This window comes from Panthera pardus, unplaced genomic scaffold (assembly GCF_024362965.1).
Source record: "Panthera pardus isolate Hobbes unplaced genomic scaffold, ASM2436296v1 HiC_scaffold_17, whole genome shotgun sequence".
In the NCBI taxonomy this organism is placed as follows: domain Eukaryota; kingdom Metazoa; phylum Chordata; class Mammalia; order Carnivora; family Felidae; genus Panthera; species Panthera pardus.
Window position 1 is genome coordinate 111,027,144 of NW_026526732.1, and position 16,854 is coordinate 111,043,997.

The 16,854-nt window shown below is 46.6% G+C and overlaps 1 protein-coding gene across 8 annotated transcripts in view; it reads left to right on the plus strand.

Moving 5' to 3' along the window:
• The window catches only part of RIPOR2 (RHO family interacting cell polarization regulator 2), a 230,227-nt gene that overhangs the window by 101,938 nt on the left and 111,435 nt on the right, over positions 1-16,854 (plus strand). The window contains exon 1 of one of the 8 annotated variants that reach the window (XM_019425287.2): positions 10,378-10,589. The exons of the other annotated variants lie outside the window; for them this stretch is intronic. Coding sequence (XP_019280832.2) covers positions 10,529-10,589 — 61 coding nt within the window. The 5' untranslated portion in view covers positions 10,378-10,528. Of the gene's footprint in view, positions 1-10,377; positions 10,590-16,854 lie in introns of those variants that run through there. 8 annotated transcript variants of the gene reach the window in all.

A 16,854-nucleotide genomic window follows, 5' to 3' on the forward strand; every position in this document is an offset into this window, starting at 1 on the left:
CCCACAGGCGCAAAGGACTGGTTCTCTCCGCCCTCTCAGAGTTTCTTTTCCTGACCACTTGTGCAGCTTTCCACGGCTCCCATACCAAGAAAGTGGTCCTGAGGTTAGAAAGGGGGAGGAGGGCACACTGCACAGTGATCTCTGGTTACTCTTCTAAAGTGGGTGGCAGAGCCCCAGAGAGGGATTCCCATCTCAATTCGTGTCACCACAACCCTGGGAGGTAAATGTTATTATCCAGTGGAGTCAAAAGTTTTCTATGCTGGAGAGCCCTCGGGATTATATTCTGGTTGAGCCGGAGGGTACAGGCCAGGGACCAAGTCTTACAGTCATGTTTGTATAGTTGGCACAAAGTATTGATGAAGATTGTGTTTTCACTGGGGGCAGCTTGAGGAGAGAGGGCTGAACTCCAGATTACTGTTCCATTTCACAGAGTCGGATTCAATAACTTCAGTCAGAGGGCTGGTAGTAGTAGCAAAGCCAGGATTGAAACTCAGTTCTGTCAGATCCCAGACCCAGTGCCCTTCATGCCATTTTTAAAAGTCACTAGCCGCAGACTAACCACTCCCGGGAATCCTACCCAAAGCCCAAGGCTATACGCGCACAAGCCGTAGTCTGTGTGAGTCTGGCCACAGAGAGTGCTTTTGCTGGGCTCTCCTCCCTCCTTCCAGACAGGAGTGAGCAGATGCCTTCACCGGGCAGTTATCCTCACTGTCTTCAGTCCTACGGAAGAGGACCATCCAGGGCTTTGGTCAGCCTGTTCTGGAGGCTTCCCCAGCACCCCCCACAAGTGACCCCGAGTGTGCTCCTTCGGCCAAGAGATACACCCAAAACCGGGGAGTGCGTGGCGGAAGGCTCCAGAGCATCTGGGCTGTCATCCCATGAGGTGGGCACCTCCTCTTGGCAACGTGAAAACATGAGTATCGTTAGAAACTGTGTTCCTTTAGTCTCAGCTCCTTGGTCACGGCCCTGTGCGGTTAGACGCATTTCATGTGCATTTTTACAGGCAGGTGTACCCAAAGATAAGATGATTTCTGGCTCTGTGGTTTTCTTCACCTTTTTCTTTCTTGATTCCAGCCCTTCCGCAGTTTCAATTCCTCTCTCCTACTTTGTTCTCCTTTCTGTTTCTGAAAGGAGAACATTTTACCCCTAATTATTTCAGATTCTTTCCCCTGCTCTGCAGTTTTTGTATCTGAACATCAAAAACATGTTCTAGAGAGACTGGGAAACTCTCCAGAAGTAGGTACAGAGAAAAGACTGTGATACTCATTCTCTATTGGAAGGAAAGCTCGCGTTGGATGGTGCCATTTTCCCACCAGTATGGCTTCTGCCTCAAAGCGCTTCTTCACAGGTGGAAGTGTCTTTTTCACAAGAGCAAGCCCTGAAAAAATGTTTAAAATTAATAAATAGAGGCGCCTGGGTGGCTCAGTTGGTTAAGTGTCCGACTTAAGCTCAAGTCATGATCTCGCGGTTCATGAATTTGAGCCCCATCTTCAAGCTCTGTGCTGACAGTTCAGAGCCTGGAGCTTGCTTGGAATTTCTCTCTCTCCCTCTCTCCCTCTCTTCCTCTTTCCCTCTCTCCCTCTCTCCCTCTCCCTCTCCCTCCCCTGCTCATGTGCACGCGCATGTGCTCTCTCTCTCTCTCAAATAAACATTAAAAAAATTGTTTAATAAGTAAACAGCTGATCATTATATAAACCAAATTCTCATGCCACAAAATAATAATACAGTACAACCTTGGTTTGCAAGTGTAATTCGTTCCAGAAACACACTTGTGATCTAAAGCACTTGTATATCCAAGCAAATTTCAAGAACCATTGGGTCAGTTGTGATCATACGATGCCTTGCATTATGTACAACTCGTATTGCAAGACATTGCTCGTTTATCAAGTTAAAAATTTATCAGAAATGTTTGCTCGTCTTGTGGAACACTCGCAGAATAAGTTACTCGCAATCCAAGGTTTTACTGTATTGTGTTGGTTTCCACATGCTCAGCGTAACACATGCACAGTCACTTATACATTTACTTAAATGTTTCCCACCGTGCCAGACAGAGAGTAGGCATTCGTGACTATTTTTCAAATGGATGGGTGGATGAATGACTCAGTGAAGGGAAGGATCGATGGATGACCACAGGTGAGTAAAGTTCCTCAAAGCAAGGACAAGGACTTGCATGTCTTTGAACTTCGAACACCCCGTATAGCACAAAGGGGGCACCAACTGTTTAGAGTCGTAAAAAAAAAAAAAAGCTTTGCCAAGTTCCTGCACTTTTGACCTTGACGAGGTTCCATTGTTACACATAACCCAGATTGTCACAAACAGTCTTCGCACGGAATAGTTGCTTCGTACCGGCTCATGCTTACTGTTGTTCTCTACCCCAAATGCATTGATCAGAGCTGTTTGCCTCTGACACTGAAAGCAAGGTCCTTCGGTTATTGTTCCAGACTCACCTCTTACTATCTAGTCAAACGACTCCCTGCAACCTACACCCTGTAAACTCTCCCTCCCTGACTGCCTAGCTGTGAGCACTGAGATTCTCTAGCCTTAGTCTTTCTATTCTAGTACGGATTTGAAGAGGCTCAGAATAGGCCACCCAAAAATATGCCACGTTGGCATTAGGATTATTTTTAGCTGATGGCAGTTGAGAAACAGCAGACACAGGAGAACTCTCTGCCCTCTCCCTTCCTGCCTAAATACAGGGCACACATCCCTCTTTGCAAAGGTCTGGTCTCTTCCATAAGAGAGAGAGGGACTCTTCATCACTGAAGACCACTTTTATCACCGGAGACAATGAAGAGTGTGCATGACAAATGTTATTAAACAACCCTTATGGATCACACATTTCCTGGTCACCCTCCCCCAACTTACCACCCCTAGGAGCCCAAACCTTCCCTTTTTCCTTTGTCTCGTCACTGACCCACAACTTACTGCTCCTTGTTAAAATGATATATAGACCAAGAGTTACCACTTCTCTGGGATTTTCACTTCTTTTCCATGAAGCTCCTGTGCACATAGAAATGTTAATAAAATTTGTACACTCTTTCTACTGCTAATATGTCTTTAATCAGTTTAATTCACAGGTCCCAGTTTAAGACCTAAAAGGATACGGGAAAGGGGTTTTTTTTCTCCCCTGTAGATTCTAGGGTGACTTCCCAAGTAAGAATTTTTGCCCTCGTATTCAGTTCACATTAGAGCTTTCTGCCTTTCACTTCATCATTATTACTCATTTTTAAAATGCTTATCGATCAATGACTTTCTTCCTGGTAATACCCTAGGAGACTGGAGATACAAAGTTTACGAAGACATAGGTTTTGTCTCGAGGAGGGAAGGGCAGGGGTGACATAGGCACATAAATAAATGGGTGGACCAAGGGATCAGGACAAGCATTTCCACCTGGAGATATCAGGGAAGGCTTCATGGAGGTGGTAGCCCTTAGATCAAGCTCTGAAAGGTGAATGGATGTGTCCAAGTTGGGAGGGCAAACAGGAGGAGGGGAGCCACATAAGGGAAGGTCTGGAGCGTCTACCGTTGGGGAGCTGTGGGTGGCTCAGCCGTCCCTTATGTTTTACACAGATGAGAGACTATGTTACATGGCGAGTGAGGGTGAGATGAGGGCTTGGGTTAGAACTCAGCTCCACCACAGGATGCATGACCTTGGGTGGGTTGCTTTACTTCTGGGGCCTTACAGTAAAATGAAGATAATACCAATTTCACAGAGTTGGTGAGAGAATTCAGTGAATCAATGGACTTAGAACTGTGGCTGGCACCAGAGCAGTGTTAGCTGTTACGTGGTTTTTCCTTTTGCCCATTTTTTGGCATTTACGTAAATAGAATCATACTATTTAAGTTCTTGTGGGGTTTTCCCGTCAACATTGTGTTTTTGAAATCTATCCGTATTGATGTTTGCCCCTGTAGTTCATTAGTTTTCCAGCTGAGCTAATACATCACACGTGTGTGCATTATCTCTCTAAGAGCAAGGACCATGTTTTCTATATTCCTTGGTTTCAAGGTGTTCTTGGTGGCATCTGTGGTTTGTTCTTTGAGACTAGTAGCTGTTTTTAGAGTATCTAAATTGGAGAAGACAAAACTGAGGGGAACTTACCAAGGGCTGTTGAGATTTCATACCGAGCACGGTGACCATTCATTCTCTACCCCCACTGAGGCTTCTGCCAGAGAAATGGCTCCAAGCTGCCCCGTGAGAGATCTGAGCTGGATAATTATGATTGGATGTGAATGGTGGGCCACGTACTGTGCCAGCTCCTTTACATGAACTAACCTATTTAATCCTCAGAACAAGCCAAATGAGGAAGTGTATTAGGTTGTTAAGGCTGCCATCACAAAGGACCCCAAACTGGGTGCCTTAAATAACCAGAATTTGTTGTCTCACGGTTCTAGAGGCTAGAAGTCTAAGGTCAAGGTGTCCGCAGGGCCGGTTCCTTCTGAGGGGGGCGAGGGGAATCTGTCCCATGCTCTTCCATAGCTTCTGGTGGTTTGCTAGCCATCTTTGGTAATCCTTGGCTTTTAAATCCCTGCCTTCGTCTTCACATGGTGTCCTCTCTGTGTGCCTGTTTCTGTGCAAATCCCCCTTTTTCATAAGGACGATTCATATTGGAATTAAGGCCCCACCCTATTGAAGTATGACCTCCCCTTAACCAATTACATCTGCAATGACCCTAGTTCCAAACAAGGTCACATTCTGAGGTCCTGGGGTTAGGGCTTCAACATATGAATTTCCGGAGGGTCCGGGGGACACAATTAAGCCCATCCCCAGATGTTATTTTCTCCATTTCTACATGAGCAAATAGGCCTAGAGAGATCATGCTCATGCGGAATGACTGGGAGTCCCTAGTGTGGTAACCCCAAGAGCTAATGGGAGGCTGTGGTGACGCAGATCATCCTCAAAGGTGTTTAGACCAGAGGTAACGGAGTGAGCTGGAGCTGGTCACATCTGCCCCTCACCCACTACGTGCTCTTCAGAAAGTTACTTAAGCTCTCAGAGTCCCACGGCTTCATCTGTAAAATGAACTAACGGCATCCCCCTCACAGGGCTATGAAGGGTAAAGGGCATGGAGACGATGGGTAAGAAACGTAGTAACGTTCAAAACTGATAGCCCGCCCTTCCTCCCAGCTAGTCCGAACCCAGATCTCCTGCAATTGGGCCCATTTTGCCTGTGTGTGGGAAAAAAACAAGTACCCTAAATTCACCCTCCTAATAAGCCGTAAGTGTGTGTTACAGCACCGTTGACTGTAAACGCGTTGTTGTGCAGCAGATCTGGAACTTCTCCATTTTGCGGGACTGAACTCTATACCCATCAAGCCTCCCGTTTCCTCCAGCCCCGGGCCTTGGCAACCACCCTTCTTTCCATTTCTGTGAATTTGACTACTTGGGGAATCACGCAGTATCTGTCTTTTTGTGATTGGCTTTTTTCACATAGCATCACGTCCTTGAGGTTCATACAAGGTGGTCGCATGTGACAGGACTTCTTTCTTTTGTTAGGTTGAGTAATATTCATATATGTGAGATACACGAAGATATGTGATATTATATATATATGAACATATATACATATGTCACTTCCTCTATTCATTCGTCTGTGAGTGAGCGTTTCGCTCGCTTCCACATCTTGACTATTGTGAATAATGCTGTAGCAACATGGCAGAGCAAGGATCCGTTCAAGATCCTGTTTTCGATTCTTCTGGGCATATACCCAGAATTGGGATGGATGGATCATATGGTAGTTCCGTTTTTAATTGTTTGAAGAATCTCCATACTGTGTCCCATAGTGGCTGCAGCATCTTACAATTCAGGCCCGTTTTTTATTAATTTAATTTAGGTTAATTCAGTACAACCCTTGACCAGAAAAGTCATTTGAGTGGGAATCTGGGTGGGGGATGATGGCAGAAGGGCCAGAAAGGAGGGAAATGAAGGAGAGACAGAGAAGGCATCATCTCCAGCTGTCTGCCCCTCGGGATTTTTTTCTTTTTTTTCTTTTTTTTATTTTTTAATTTTTTTTTAATTTTTTTTAACGTTTATTTATTTCTGAGACAGAGAGAGACAGAGCATGAACGGGGGAGGGGCAGAGAGAGAGGGAGACACAGAATCGGAAGCAGGCTCCAGGCTCCGAGCCATCAGCCCAGAGCCCGACGCGGGGCTCGAACTCATGGACCGTGAGATCTGACCCGAGCTGAAGTTGGAGGCTTAACCAACTGAGCCACCCAGGCACCCCTATTTATTTTTTTAATGTATGTTTATTTTTGAGAGATGGAGCATGAGCCGGGGAGGGTCAGAGAGAGAGGGAGGGAGACACAGAATCCGAAGCAGGCTCCAGGCTCTGAGCTGTCAGCGCAGAGCCCGACCCGGGCCTTGAACCCACAAACCATGAGATCATGACCTGAGCGGAAGGCAGGCAGAGGATTGACTGAGCACCCCCCAGGCGCCCCTCCCCTCCGTGTCTCTCACGTGGGGAAGGGGCACTCTTGGCACTGGGGCTGGAAGTTCCTCCTCTGGAGCCACCGTCCCACGCGTTGCAGGAAGAGTACCAAGACATTAAATACCAGTAAGACCCGCAGTCATCGTGCACCCCCAAACATTCACATAGTTCCAGAACCTCCCCTCAGGACGGCCCCAGCCCTGGTTGAGGGCGATGGAAGGTTCCAGCAGCCCCCGAGCTGTGTGCTCTCTCTGGGAACCCCTCAGCAACCAGACGGCCGCAGGGGCGTCAGTAGCCCTTCCTCACTGACCCTCCGTGAGCTGGGATGCAACGCAGAGGTACTCGGATGGGGAGCTGGAAGCCACCAGCGGAGGGAGGGAGGGGGGCAAGGACAAAAGCTGGGAGGGAATGTGCTGTGTTTGGCCGAACCTGCATTTCCCTCCAGTGAGACACCTGATAGTCCCTCATGTGAGCCAGGGGGAGCGCCTTTGGAGCTGAGGACTTGTGCCCCAGCCCCCCTGCGTTGTCCTGAACTTACCTTTAGCTCATTGTAACGTGAAGATCTCCTTCTGTGGGCGGGGTTTTCTGCCACTTTTTCAACATGCCAAGTGTGCACCAGCATGTTGACACGTTAGGCTTGTACAACTGAGCCCTAGCACCTAGGTAATCGAATATGCCTAAGTTCCTTAACACACGTGCCGGCTCCCGCCCCAGCCCCCACTGAGGAAGCGTCCCCCCACTCACCCCAGGGGGAGTCAGGGTTTTGAGAGCTACCCCTCTCTCTCCTCACTTGTAACAAGGAATAGTAAGTTCTTTGCTTTCAATGTTTCCTCAGGTTGTGTTTGATTTAATGCACCCCAATTGGCAAACCCCTTGAGTTTGGTTATACTTCCTCGTGGCTGGACTCTTCCAGCCCCAATTCACACGCTCTCTGCTGGGAGAAGCTGGTGTCCTTTCAAAGGGGCAGTGAACAGAGGAGGAGACAGGTTCTTAGCTTGCAGCGGGCACCAGCAGTCTCTTCAAAAGCACTCAGTAACTCAGTGAAAAACCAGCGCGCATCTACGAGCATGGCCAAAACCTAGACCACTGTCAATACCAAATGCTGATGAGGATGTGAAACCACAGGACATTCCTTCATCGCTGGTGGGAGGATAAAATGGCACAGCCCCTTGGGAAGACAGTCTGGAGGCTCCCTGCAAAACTTAACATATTCTTACCCTACAGCCCAGCAACTGCGTTTCTGGGTCTTTACTCAGTGGGGTTGGAAACTTGTGTCCAGGCAAACACCACCTGTACGGGGGTGTTCATAGCAGTTTTCTTTGTAATTGCCAAAACCGGAAGCCACAGAGGTGTCCTTCAGTGGGTGAATGGGTAGAGAAACTGTGGCACATACAGACCGTGGAATGTTATTCGGTGTTAAAAAGAAATGACCTATTAGGAAGACATCCAGATGGCCAACCGACACATGAAAAAATGCTCCACATCACTCATCATCAGGGAAATACAAATCAAAAGCACCATAAGAGACCACCTCGCACCTCTCAGAATGGCTAACGTTAACAACTCAGGCAACAACAGACGTTGTTGAGGATGCGGAGAAAGAGGATCTCTTTCTCCACTCAGTTGGTGCAGTTGGTGGGAATGCAAACTGGTGCAGCTGCTCTGGAAAACAGTCTGGAGGTTCCTCAAAAAACTAGAAACAGAACTACCCTACGACCCAGCAATTGCACTACTAGGCATTTATCCACGGGATACAGGTGTGCTGTTTCGAGGGGACACATGCACCCCCATGTTTATAGCAGCACTAGCAACAATAGCCAAAGTATGGAAAGAGCCCAAATGTCCATCGATGGATGAATGGATAAAGAAGATGTGGTATATATATACAATGGAGTATTACTCGGCAATCAAAAAGAATGAAATCTTGCCATTTGCAACTACGTGGATGGAACTGGAGGGTATTATGCTAAGTGAAATTAGTCAAAGAAAGACAAAAGTCATAGGACTTCACTCATATGAGGACTTTAAGAGACAAAACAGATGAACACAAGGGAAGGGAAACAAAAATAATATAAAAACAGGGAGAGGGACAAAACAGACGAGACTCATAAATATGGAGAACAAACTGAGGGTTGCTGGAGGGGTTGTGGGAGGGGGGATGGGCTAAATGGGTAATGGATCATTAAGGAATCTCCTCCTGAAATAAGTGTTGCACTAGATGCTACCTAATTTGGATGTAAATTTTTAAAAATAAAATTAAAAAAAAAAAGAAATGACCTACCAAGCCATGAAAAGACATAGAAGAAATTTAAGTGCATATTACTAAGCGAAAGACACCAGTCTGAAAAGTCTCTATTCTGTGTAAGTCCAACTATATGACATTCTGGGAAAGGCAGAGCTTGGGAGACAGTATTTTAAGATTAGTGGTTGCCAGGAGGTAGGTGGGAGGGATGCCTGAACAGGCAGAGCGCAGAGGATTTGGGGGGCAGCGAAACTACTTTGGATGATACTCTAATGGTGGATACGTGTCGTTAAACATTTGTCAAAATCCACAGAGTGTACAATACCAAGAGTGAACCCGAAGGTAAACTCCGAACTCTGAGTGATCATGACGTGTCCGTGTAGATGCACCAGTCGTAACAAATGTGCCTCTCTGACGGTGGATGCTGGGGATGACGGTGGGGGGTGGCAGTGGGGGAGGGTGTGGATGTGGGGGGAGCAGGGTGCATATGGGAAAACCGGTACTGCCTCTCGATTTTGCTGTGAAACTAAAGCTGCTCTAAAAAAATAAAGTCTATCAAAAATATATTCTTGGGGTGCCTGGGGGGCTCGGTCAGTTGAGCGACTGACTCTTGGTTTCGGCTCAGGTCAGGATCTCACAGTTCATGGGATCGGGCCCCGGGTTGGGCTGTGCGCTGACAGTGCTGGGCCTGCTTGGGATCCTCTCCCTCCCTCGCTCTCTGCCCCTCCCCCACTCGCGCTCTCTGCCTCTCTCTCAAAATAAATAAACTTTAAAATGTTATTTATTTATTTATTTGTTTTAAAACCCTACTCAGGAAATAAAGTTGCCGGAAGTAAACACTGGGGGCTACCAACTCCTCACCATTATCTCTGTTTGCATTTTCTGGGCTTCTGACCATCTGTGAGGTCTGGCAACACGATGGAGAGCTCTGGGAACCCCCCCCCCCCCACTATGAAATCGCATATCACTCAGGTTGGTGTTTGAATAGCCATGGAGAACGTAGCACACTTTGGGGGGTTCCATATGGCGATGCCAGCCCCCGCCCCCACACTCTTGTGAAAGCGCACTGGTTACTCCTGCCTCTGGGAGGAGCTGCCCTTTTGAGTCACATTTTCTTCTTTCTTCTTTAGCGATCAAGTCTGAAGACCCAGGCTGGGTAAATAGGGTGAAATGGAAGTCATTCGACCCAAACTAGTTCTCTGTTGCTTGACCATAGATTGAATTGAGCCTCTAAGAGCCCAGATGTGTGCTGAGCTGGGCTGGAACATTACAGAGTTTCTCAGCCCCAAAGGCAAGAGGTTTGCAAAAAGGAAAAAGGCAACTTCTTCGGAGTGAAACCGAGGCTGCGTCCCTGCAGGTGCCTCTTTGGTGCAGCGCGGCGGCTTTTGCTTTCAGATAAATTGTCACTGAAGCAAAACCGAGATATGAGAAACGTGAACCCCGTCTCTTTCAACACGACCCATTGTGTTCAAATTCATAAGTACGAAAGTTGGAAGCTCACCTTCCTCCTTAAGAAAATATGAAAGTTGTCGCTCTGAAGGAATTCATTGCACTTGGCCTTTAAGTTCTATCTGTGTTCAGACCCAACCGGATCTGCAGCCCCCTTCCAAAAGAAGTTCTTTCTTCTGGGGGGGGGGGCTGGGGGGGTTGAGAATTACCCCACCTGGAATGCAGGCTTGGAAAGGCTCAGGGAGCCTATTCATATGAATGAAGCTGCTTGCGGAGGGCAGATGCGGAAGCTGCCTTCCCTGAGGGCTTCTGCAACCCTCAGAGAGGAAATTGCCCCTGCGCACTGTGGCGGTGGGAACGGTCGTGGCTGCACACCTGCTGTCACCCGCGGACTGCCGCCCTCTCCAAGATGCAGTATCTGGACCCCGAGGAGCTCCCGGGCGAGGAAGAGGATGACATTTTTGGTGAAGGTAAACGTCTTTCTGGCAGGCACCATTCCGGTCTACTTTGCTTCGCTTTGGAACTTTTGCCCAGCTTGGGTACTTTGAAAGCATCCTGGTGGTTGTGGATATCATCTGGGCACCAATGAATACCAGGCAAAGCAGGAGATGAGGGAGTTGAATGGTTCCTCCAAATATCTTGTTTTGGGAAGTCATGACTAGATAAAGGTTTAGTTTAGGGAGGAAGGTAGTACAAGATTATGTCTCTTGTCCCTCTTCTGTGCTAACACCTTAAGGGACAGCTGTCATGGTGCTTTGCACCCAGCAGAGCTGCTAAGGTAGCAGCTGGACAAGTGGACCAGGGATGGTTGTCCGTGGTACCATATTGCTTTGACCTGCGCTCGCTGCCTCTCCCCCTTCTCCCTTTCCCCTTGGATCATTTTCTCTTCCTCAGACACATTTGGCACCCCAGGTGTCCATGCCTTCTTCCTCTTCTTCCAGGCTGGGATGCTAGCTTCTAATACCCACTGGTACCATATGGGTCTCCCCTCTTACTTCATGGCTCTTCCACGAGCAGACCTGTGCGGTGGGGGTTTGGCTGTAAGGGTTGTGATTTTCATTAGCTAATCTAGTAACCTACAGGTGTCTTGGTCAAATGCTACCAATGATATGGGCCATAGGTGAGAGCTTTTCTAGAATTTGAAATGGTCGAAATAAATGGTAATGTGGACTCGGGGACACTCTGAGTGTTTCAGTGTATCTTTCTGTTATTTTTCTCTGGCCTCAGAAATATTTAAAATCCTGATGGGAATTGCATCATAACTGAAATCGGGTTTAAGAATACCAGCTCAAGCTTCGTTGGTGCTTGCCAAACTCAGTCCGTTGCTTTAGTTTGATGACAGCTATTTAGAGCCACTTGAACTTTGGCCTCAGATATTTACTCCCATCAGGACTTATAAAAAGGCTCACAACTAGGAAAATAAACCTAGACTGGACAATCTGGTCATTTTTCACCCAGCCCCCAAAACGCCCAGGCCACATTTCCTTCCCAGAAAGGGAGGCTTTTGCGGGTAACTGTGGTGCTAATGAGCGCCATCTATAGTCCAATGCGCCGCACTACAGTTTATGTGTGGCCCCCACCCCCAAGGAGGGCTGAGATGTCAGTACAGCAGGGCTCGGTGACCTGTAGGAGCTCTCCCATGAATATGCAGGGTTATTAAGGTGAGTACTTCAGCCTCGACAAGCATGGTGAAGAGTCAGGTTGGGAGTCAGACAGGATTCAGATTGAAATTCTCATTTGCCATGAACTACTTTTGTGGTTTACGCAAGTCCTTTAACTTGCTACACCGAACCTCAGTTTCCTCAGTGGTAAAATGGCACAGTACCAGCTACTGGGTTGTAGACCATCTTCAAAATAGGTTCATAATGTTTGCATTGCACTTCACCCGTGATGTGCTTTATACTTTCTGGGCTCAATTTCTCACCTAACTTCATCTCCAAAGATGAGAGAAAGAATGCTTCTAAGTCCAACATCCGGTGTTATTTTTATTCAGTACTCCAAGCTATGGCTCATGTTGGCCAGTTTATGCGAGCGTTTGTCTGGCGGGTGACTCATTTAAGCAAGTTCTGTTGGGAGTGACAGTCAACAGGGGGCCCAGCTGTTTAGTTAAACCGCCTGGCTTCTGCCACTTGAATCACTCTGTGACTTTGAGCAGGTTACTTCATTGCTCTGTGCCTCAGTTCACTCACTGATAAAATGGAGTACAGGGGCACCTGGGGGGCTCAGTCAGTTAAGCGTCCGACTTCAGCTCAGGTCATGATCTCAACGGTTCGTGGGTTCGAACCCCACGTCAGGCTCTGTGCTGACAGCTCAGAGCCTGGAGCCTGCTTCGGATTCCGTGTTTCCCTCTCTCTCTGCCTCTCCCCCGCTCATACTCTGTCTGTCCGTCTCTGTCTCTCTGTCTCTCTCTCTCTCTCTCTCAAAAAATAAACATAAAAAAATTTTTTAGTGGAGTACAAACCTCACAGCCAGTTACGGGGAAGTGCTTGGAATAGCGTCCACAACATAGTAAGTACTCAGTAAATACTCGTTCCTACTATGTAGTCACAAAAATGGGTTTATAGAGAGGCTACAAGGTGATGTAGAACAGTTTTTGTACATGTTGGGTCAGCCTAGGACTTATTTATAGAACTCAGCTTATACAAAGTAGGGAGAGAGCCCAGATGTCCATCAACTGATGGACAGATAAAGAAGATGTGATAGCCACCTATGGTGGAATACTACTTGGCCATCAAAAAGGACGAAATCCTGCCATTTGCAACAATGTGGGTGGAACTAGAATGTATTACGCTAAGCAAAATACGTCAGTCAGAGAAAGACAAATACACGATTTCACTCACATGTGGAATTTAAGAAACAAAACAGATGAACATAGGGAAAGGGAAGGAAAAGTAAGATAAAAACGGGGAGACAAACCATAAGAGACTCTTACATACAGAGAGCAAACTGAGGGTTTCTGGTGGGAGGTGGGGGATGGGCTAGAAGGGTGACAGGCATCGAGGAGGGCACTTGTTGGGATGAGCACTGGGTGCTGTATGGAAGTGATGGCTCACTAAATTCTCCTCCTGAAATCAGTATTACACTACGTGTTAACTAACTTGGATTTAAATTTTAAAAAAAGAACTTCAGCCTATAAGCAAGTTTTCAGAGGTTATGATATGGTGAAAACACATCAGGCAGGTTGCTAGGAGCTCGCCTGGAGCTCTGCCCCTGCCGTCACAGGCGTGTGGGGTCCTGGACATCATTTCATCTCTTTGAGTCTTACCTTTCATCTAAAACAAGAGGGCCGATGACACATCCTGTAAGATTTCGGTTTTAAAAATTCCAGCATTCTATCGCTCAATCTTCTCTGCACAGCGGCATACATCTACCTAGAAGAATTCATGTTTGCTCTGTTTCACCCAAGCTTTTGGCTCATTTAGCCTGCCGACGAAAGCAGAAAGCTTTCGGTACAATGAGTTTTCTCTAACATAACGGAAGGAAAATGCCCAGGAGCTCGTTACTAAGGCAACCATATTTCCTTGCAATGGACACATGTTTAAAGAACCCTTTCCCCCTAAAGGGACACAAATTTAGAATTTAGGTCCACTTGCTTAAAAGTATATATAAATCCATTTCGATTTATGGACCTGGGCAAAAAAAAAAAAAAAAATGAGTCATGCTCACAATATTTTTTAACTGCCTTTCTGAAATCCTGTTTGCTTCAGCTATTGTTTTCTGTGGTTAAAGAAGATGTTAAGGTTCACAGAAGTGAGAAGCATTGGTGTATAATTCTGTTCTGTTCTAGGGGAGAGTTGCAAATGGTTAGTGAGAAAGAGAAGCAGTAATCTACCTACCCTCCAGAAACCCCAATATTTCTATATTTACTCCTCTCTCTCTCTCTCTCTCTCTCTCTCTCTCTCTCTCTCACACACACACACACACACACACACACACACACACACACACAATGCCTCAGGTTGGCTTTCCGAATAACCCCAACACCATCCTGCCTTTTAGAAAATGGTTACTACCAGGTAGACTTTGTTCTTTCTTGGGGGGAAATGATTGATTTGATTACCAAGGTATTGAAAAATCAGTCAGTGGAATCAGATGCTCTTTTCCCGTCATTATTTCAAACTTATCAGATTAAAAGGCTTTCATCTGTTTTGTCACTGTGCCTTCTTGACAGGCTGGTGTATGTTAGTAGAACCTAGCTGGATGGATAATAATAGTCATGATAACTCTAACAATTATGGCGGTGATAATAGTAATAACAGAAAAAAAGAAAAAAGCCTCACGCACAATGGAGGCCCTTGGCCAGCTTTCAGGAACAGAACGGAATTCGCGTGTGGGAGGAAACAGTTCCCCAGGTGGTGGTCAGTGGCTGGTTCAGCAGCCGAAATTATTCCTTGGCCCAAGTTAAAGCTGTAGCTGCCGTTTTCCTCAGAACCACAAGTCACTGCCCTGTTTTCAGCCCTGCTCAATAATCTGCCGTCAAGTGCAATGGATAGAATAATAACACACCACGGGGTCTCAGGTACGCGTGCAAAATATTTCTCAGGCTCCTTTTTCCCAGGACACTCACATGCCTCATAAGATCTTGCTTCTAGAAAGACCGTAGGGAACGGCAAAGCTTTTGCCAGACTGTCGAATGTTCTTCGGAGCTGGTACAAGGCAGCATAGCATGAGAAAATTTCCCATCCTGGATCACTGTGTCTAAGAAAGCTCTCAACCTTCCCAAAGGAGGGGACCCCTCCCAGGTGCAGATGAGCTGACAGAAGAGAGAGCACTCATTTTTTAAAAATTTCTTCTAGAGAGCATGAGCAGGGGAGGGGCAGGGAGGGGCAGAGAGAGAGGAGGACAGAGGATCTGAAGCAGGCTGTGCATGGTCAGCACAGAGCCCGATGCGGGGCTCGAACTCATGAACCCGGAGATCACGACCTGAGCCAAAGTCAGTCACTCGACTGACTGAGTCACCCAGGCACCCCTAGCTGTCTGTTGCTCTTAAGCAGACCAGCAGATATTTAAGAAGCAATACCACTCACTTTGAACCAAACCTCTCTCATTTCCCCAAGCCAAGTCAATTAGCACATTTTCCCTTTCAAAAGGCATTGCAGCTTAGAGAGAGCAAGAAAACTGCAAAAGATTTATCGAAGAAAAAGAAAACAAGAACTATAAGTAGAGTGGAGCAGATGCTGATTCTCTGTCTTTACTGCTTACGAAGCCAAGGTAGATACTTTTTAATAGGTCGGCAATAACAGTCTTTTCTAATCTGGCATATTTGGAAGTTGTTTACTGAATCACACGTGCCCTTTCTAAGATTAAGAGAAAGAAGAAAGGAAGAAGAGATTCAATTCCCAATACGTACAAAAGCAATGAACCCTAAAAGTTCAGTCTGGTGAAGTCATGCCCTCTGTGGAAAAAGTCTTAAGAGATGGAACATAAAAATACGAACATAAAGATAGAACGTAAAGATATGCGTCTCGGCCGGGAGGAGGCGGAGCTTTTTGTCTGGTTATGCCACATTTTACGTTGTATAAATATAATTGCTAATCAGCTATGTTGGACCTTCCTCTGAGAGTCCGTACCTGGGGTCCTCACGTGGGATTAGAAAGCGGCCAAGAAGAGGTTGCCCTAGTTTCCAGAGTCGAAAACAGCCGGTCACTCTTGGCTGTCGTGATTTGCCAAGTCGGCTTGGGTCAGGTCCCCCTCCTCACGGTCCTGGATAAATGCTTCGCTTGGGAAGTCGTTTTTCCTACGTTGTCACCACCGGCTCTGGAGCCGACACAGACCTCCCCGTGGTAACTCATGCCTCTGTGACCTATGTCTTGGATTATTGCAAAACATTCCCTTCCCATAGATGTCTAGGAAGCTTTCTTTGGTGCCAAATGGATGGTGTCATTTCAGGGACAAACGAAAATAGCACCTCGCATGAAAGCTATGCAGGCTGTTTTAACCACAGGTCCACCCCCCCCCCCCACCCTTGATTTATGGTCTCGAGTGACCTCAGAGTGACCTATTTAGATCAGGCCAAAGCCAAAGGGGCCCAATGGCACAAATAAAGCATTTTAAATGCTTATCTAATATCTTTATGAGGCAGCCAGCCAAGTCTTTTTAGGAATGGTATAAGATATGCTCACGTATATCTTTTATAGGACATGAGAGCGAAACGTTATGAGCATACCCGTTGTCTGTGTAGCCAAAAAAAAAAAAAAAATGCTTTGAAGCAAAGAAATGTGTAGTTATTATGGCCAAAACAGTGAAATAAATTGGTAGTATTACCCTCCCCCCTTGATAGAAGTCACTTGACTTACTCAAGTCAACATGTTCACTAGAGATGTGGTTTCTCCAGTTAACTATTCCTCACGTGTTTTATTGTGCTCAGTGAGTGTCCGCTCATTCAACTTCTCATTTATTTTTGGACGGCTACATTTTGCCTATTGATTGTTTGCCAGGCAGCTGTGATGTCGAACAAAGACGTTTATGATTCAGTGGATTTCAGAAGAGGTTTTACAGAAGGAAGAGGTATTCGCTGAGTCAAATTGCAATGACTATCTCAGCTACCAGGACAGAGAAGAGTTAGAGAGGAAGGGGGAAAAAAAAATAGTGACCGGTCTCAGCAAGCAAGTAAAATGGAGAAAAGAAAATGAAACCAAACGCTCAGGTGCCGGTGGGATGTTGACCTATTCAGTACGTTCCAGGCCGTACTGGGGGCTGGTTTCTGGGGAGGCTGAAACGTGAGTGTACCTGGCT